General features: G+C 36.4%; 1 protein-coding gene across 1 annotated transcript in view; it reads right to left on the bottom strand.

Annotated features, from left to right (window-relative positions):
- Positions 1-355: 355 nt before the first annotated feature.
- The window catches only part of LOC107678969 (astrocytic phosphoprotein PEA-15-like), a 26,923-nt gene continuing 21,310 nt past the window's right edge, over positions 356-5,968 (bottom strand). Inside the window, exons 2-4 of the mRNA XM_016474368.1 lie at positions 1,982-2,156; positions 597-752; positions 356-509 (exon numbers count right to left, since the gene is read on the bottom strand). Of these exons, the coding sequence (XP_016329854.1) occupies positions 445-509; positions 597-752; positions 1,982-2,153 (393 nt within the window). The 5' untranslated portion in view covers positions 2,154-2,156 and the 3' untranslated portion in view covers positions 356-444. The remainder of the gene's footprint in view (positions 510-596; positions 753-1,981; positions 2,157-5,968) is intronic.

The raw sequence follows: 5,968 nt of genomic DNA, 5'->3' as shown, positions 1-5,968 counted from the left end.
ATACTAACCAGGGAATAAATGTGTCTAAAGGAACAGCGATCAGTGGCTAAACCGGTTTCATTTAGATTCACACTAGTCGCCACATTAACTGCGAATCCCCTGTTGCGCTGGTCTGACCAACTTCTGATCCCATCACGGGTGTGAATAAACTCTCTCTCGCACACACACAATTCCACACAAGCGTCAGCAAACACGGACTGATTGGTTTTCATTCCGACACACAACCTGATGATCCGTTCTGCAAGTCTTTTTTTGTCCATTTCTTTGTCTTTCGTTCAGTTTTCTGTGCCTCCGTGGAGTGGGCGTGGCTTTAAAGCATCTTGGCGATCTGATTGGCTGCCTGGCTTCTGTTCGGTGGGAGGAGGTGGAGTGGGCAGGGCTTGGTGACGATGATGGGCAAGATGAAGTGCCGGGGATGAGGAGCAGAGGTCGTGAACTTTGACCTCATGCTTTTTTAGGGGGAGGGGCCAGTTTGATAATCTCATCTTCTGACGGCTGGCGAATGATATCTACGACAGAGAGGAGAGACGCAAGGACAACTCTGTTACAGATGCTACTATTTCAATAAAGGACACAGAGACTGTACTCGTTCGTACCCTTGTATTTCTTGGCCGAGGGGATGCGTGTGAGTTTGGTGTCGATCTCGTCGTCTTCGGAGATCTTCAGCACGGTCGTGCGGTACTCAATGACCCGGGTCAAGAGGTCCGGCCGCCGCGAGATCTCAAAGATGTGCTCTATGTAGGACAGGTCATCTGTGCAAGACACACACAGAGACGTCTTATCAAACTATGAGCACATACCTGTGCAATAAACTCAACTGTCATGTAAAGGAATGGAAAAGTCTGTCCTCATGCTTTTCCAAACACATACAATTTACTTTCTTGGAATATAAAATGTTTAAACATATTCAAATGTAGTGCCTCATGAAACACCCTTGTGAAAATTGTATTGGATGCGCACATTTAGTGCACTTCAAATCTTTAAAGTATATATTTAAAACTGTACTTGCAGATAATATAATACGAATGAAATAAAAGGCCACTTAAGTGACTTAAAGAGCGACAATTTCATGACTATGTTTCTAAACACACTTAAGTACACTTTTAAAAAGTGACCTTTGTAATAAAGGCAAATTACGTACATTTTAAGTCACTGTTTAAGTAAATCTAAAGTACTTGATTATGATTTTAAATTTATTTTATCCAATATTACATTTAAAGTTAATAGATTTAAATGCTTAATCTGCACTAAATTGCAACTTCATCATTACTAATATATTTAAATACATGACACAAGTTTCAATAGAAATTACATTAAAGTATATTTTAGTTGATCATACATGCTTGTCAGTACATTCAGCGGTACTTCAATTATATTTCAAAGACAATAGACGTTATTATGAAATTGCATACAAAGATGTACTTAAGTCCTACTTAAGTGGGTCAGAACAATCTAATGCTCAGCATATATTGTATTTAATATACATTTAAACTATAATACTTTAATTGCAATTAACACGTAACTAAGTGTCCAAAAACTGTACATTAAGTTCACACAAGTATATTCCTTTAATTCAATGATTAATTGCATTTAACTGAAAATGTAGTGTTTACTATTGTCGTTTTGCATTATTGACACACTATTTTTCCTATTTAATGCTGTAAAGTTGCTTTGACACAATCTGTATTGTTAAAAGCGCTATATAAATAAAGGTGACTTGACTTAAGTGTGTTATTTCTGTAATATGTACGATTTTGCTACTTCTTGTTGTGTCAAATATACTTGGTTCTTCCTTTTCTCGTGACCTATAACAGGATGTTTCAATATTTTGAACATAAATGCAAATGATATTTGAGAGCCAGAGAGGAAGATTATCAGTGACTAGTAACTTTATTCTAATCTCTGTTCGACTCGTGCACGCAGCCTGAGTGAGAGCACATTCATTCTCATGCTAGATGAATCTGTCCAGAGTCCTCCTCACCTTGTGCCAGTTTGTCATTGTTCTCCAGGTAACTGAACCAGTCTCTGGAGCAGGTGATGGAGTTGCTCTGGTCTTCGGGGATGTCCTCCTTACAGGCCGACTTCAGTTGCTCCAGGTCTTCATTAGTGATGTTCTCAGACAGATCACTCAACATCGAGCTGTATTCAGACATTCTCTGAAAGACAGACAGAATTAACAGATCAGCACACAAACGTATCTGTAAGCTCTGCTTCATATATTAGCGTTGAGTGATATCAGGATACCCTAAAAATGTCTTTCAGTTATACGAGCGAGGCTAAAACCCTTTCTATGACTAGTCCCGTATGCATGTGTGTGTCCTAAGTTTTTGAGGTTTTTGTACCTTTTGTTTAAGTTTTTTTCAGCAATTGTATTATTTTAATTTGTTCACTTTTCTTGTTTATTTATGTATTTGTTTGTTTGTTTATTTGATTACTTCTAATAAACTTCAAGCTGAACGTGAACTTAATTTAAAAATACCTGAAGACTACATGCATTTTTTTTTTGTATATATATATATATATATATATATATATTTCAACTGATACCTGCGTTTTTAAATCAAGCAGTGTGTTCGTTATTAGCATATTTGTTTTTGGTGTGCTTTCGAAATTGTTATATATTATAAACACACTGGTAATGTTGTGGTGCTTCTAATTAAGAGACAAAATGCACAATCATAACATATTACGTTTTACTAGCAAATTATAAGTAATATATACTGAATTTAACTTACACTAAGAAGTTTTTCTAGACACTGCACAATTTTGAAGCCAGGGTTTCTGCTGGTTTTATGAAAGTAAATTTAAGACGTTTTAAGACACAATATGCCAATATGGTCTCGGAATGTAAATGTATTTTAATGCTTCAACATTTGAAAATACAACTTGTAATATATCTACATTACTTTCTCATTCATTTTACTACATAAATAAATACTTTTTCCAGTGTAAATGTAAAAAAAAAATGTAAATCAAGATGCATTTACTTGAGAAGCAAAATGACACTAAACCAGAAGTCTTGTTTTATGAGAAAATGGTTAAAAATGAAATGAGTTTATGATTAAAACAAGAACAAATATCTGCCACTGGCCTCATAAAAAAAAATAAAAAAAATCGACTTAATTCAAAGACAAAACAAGTTTCATTTCCCCTATTGAGAGATATGTGTTCTCGTTTTAAGCATAAACTCAAACAAGACTGCATCATGTTCAATTCACATCTCAACTAAATCCATCTGGATTTAAGCAAGTTTCAACATTTGTATTTGAAAACAAGACAAAACAGTCTTGCACTCTTACTTCCTGTCACATGCACACACTCTCTAGTGACCAAGAGCGCAAGTCAAGGCCAAAGTTTCTCTCTGTCTCCCTCTAGCCGAGCTCACGACCAGCGCTGTTATCCTCCGCACCATCATGCTGTCAAAACACCGAGACGTGGCATGATACACCGCGAGCTCCACGCTCTATGACAAACAAACCAATCCCAACGCTTTGGCAGTTCCCAGCCCACACGAGGACAGAGGTCTGAGGAAACTGTGCAGGATCCAGAGCCAAGATGGACGCCTCTGTGATTTTACAATGTATTATTTGTGCAGCGGCAGCCGGTTTAACAGAGCAAGCATTCCACATTCATCACTGCTAGAATACTGTGTGTGTGATGGAAGAAATAGAAAGAGTGGGAAACATACAAATGCATCCCCCACACACACTTATAAAGATTGCATATCCGTACAAAGAGTGTTGACACGCTGCTGTTTATCTGCTGCTGTCTGTAAAGCGCACTGCTCTGCTGCTGACCTCAATACAGCGCTGCAGTTACACCAGCCTCCAGCAGAGGGAGAGAAGAAACACATCAGGGGATACGGAGAGAAGAAGAATGCATAAAAGCCCATGAGAATGCAGTTTGACACATCTAGTGTCTCACAATAAAAACTGGAACGATCTAAATTAGATTTGCAGTTTCTGAAGGAAATATGAAAGCAAGGCAGGGCAGTTTTCAAAGCAGCAAGGTAGCTTTTAGATTCTCAACACAACTCTTGATTTTTTCGGCAGTGTGCACAAATAAAAGTGAATGTGCAGCATAAAAGGGACTATAAACACAAATAGATGCAAAGATAGATGCAAGACAGGCTGATCCAGGATAATTAATATTAACTAAAAAAAAAAAAAGTTACTTGAAATTAAGTAAATATTAACTGAAATAAAATAAAATATACAAACAACTTAAACAGTTTATTTAAGTCACTTGCCTGGGAAACATCCCAATTTCATAAAGTTTAACTTGATATTCTATAATAGATCAAAATAAAACTGAAGGAAAAAAAATAAAAATAAACTATATAGACGTATAAAAATGACAAAAACACACAACACAATTAAACTAAAAAATTAAAACAGAAAATATAAAAATAAATAAAAATATTAGTGAAATTATACCTACGCCAACGGATACTAAAATAACACTAAAGACAGAACGTAAATATTTTATGTCTGTTACATTTGAAAAGCTGAGTCAATCAACAATCAATCAATCAATTATATATTTTTTATCCTCATTTTAATCTTAAAATAAATGACAAATACACAGGAATATGTACAAGACAGTGTAAAATGAGTCCGTATGTTAAGCAGTTCAATTGTAAGAGGACATTTACTAGAGAGCTGTAATTACAGTCATTCACCAAATCAAGATTCTTTACATGAGGAATCATTTAAATGAATGGACATCCTGAGGAGTTATACCTCGGCTGTACAGTAATGTTAAATTATGCAATTATTCCACTTATACCACGGTTACCAAACTGCAAGACATTTTTCAGGATTATTAAATGCTTGTGTTTAAGCTACACACGGAGTCAGCAGACTTCTTTAGAATCAGCTCAAGCTGTTTTAGTTTCAAAGTAACGGCAGGCAGGCACTGATTGGACACAGAAACAGAGACAGAGTATCCCTCATTTCATTAAATACACAACAAAACAGTCACACATTTCTGGAGGCGCTTCAGAATTAGCAATCTCCTCTGCTTTTATCACAAAACACCACACTGCCACGAGACGGAGCTTGAAGGAGCCTCTCAGCAACTCATCCGGTCCAGAGAGACATTCACTTAAAACTAAACAGCCTACAGATAAACAAACCCAGATCATCAGATCATTACAACTCAAGACCAGGAGAAACACATCTATCACTGGACAGCAGCACTCACCAAACCTCAAACCAAGCTTGAAACCAAACCAATCCGACGGAAAACACTATGAAACCAGCAATCCGTTAAACATTCAGCCTGAAGATTTCATTTTCAAAATAAACAAGGTGAGTAAACAATCTATCTATCCATCATCCATCCATCATCTATTTATCCATCCATCCATCCATCAATCCATCATCTATTTATTTATCCATCCATCCATCCATCATCTATTTATCCATCCATCCATCCATCATCTATTTATTTATCCATCCATCATCATCTATTTATTTATCCATCCATCCATCATCTATTTATTTATCCATCCATCCATCCATCCATCATCTATTTATCCATCCATCCATCCATCCATCCATCCATCCATCCATTTATCCATCCATCATCTATTTATCCACCCATCCATCCATTTATCCATCCATCATCTATTTATTTATCCATCCATCCATCATCTATTTATTTATCCATCCATCCATCATCTATTTATTTATCCATCCATCCATCCATCCATCATCTATTTATTCATCCATCCATCATCTATTTATCCATCCATCAATCCATCATCTATTTATCCATCCATCCAATAAATCCATCCATCCATCCATCATCTATTTATCCACCCATCCAATCAATCCATCCATCCATCCATCCATCATCTATTTATCCACCCATCCAATCAATCCATCCATCCATCCATCCATCATCTATTTATCCACCCATCCAATCAATCCATCCATCCATCCATCCATCATCTATTTATCCA

The sequence above is a fragment of the Sinocyclocheilus anshuiensis genome, unplaced genomic scaffold (assembly GCF_001515605.1).
Source record: "Sinocyclocheilus anshuiensis isolate Anshui unplaced genomic scaffold, SAMN03320099.WGS_v1.1 scaffold2040, whole genome shotgun sequence".
Classification (NCBI taxonomy): domain Eukaryota; kingdom Metazoa; phylum Chordata; class Actinopteri; order Cypriniformes; family Cyprinidae; genus Sinocyclocheilus; species Sinocyclocheilus anshuiensis.
The sequence above is the reverse complement of the archived record's forward strand: the minus strand, read 5'-3'. Positions and strand labels throughout refer to the sequence as shown.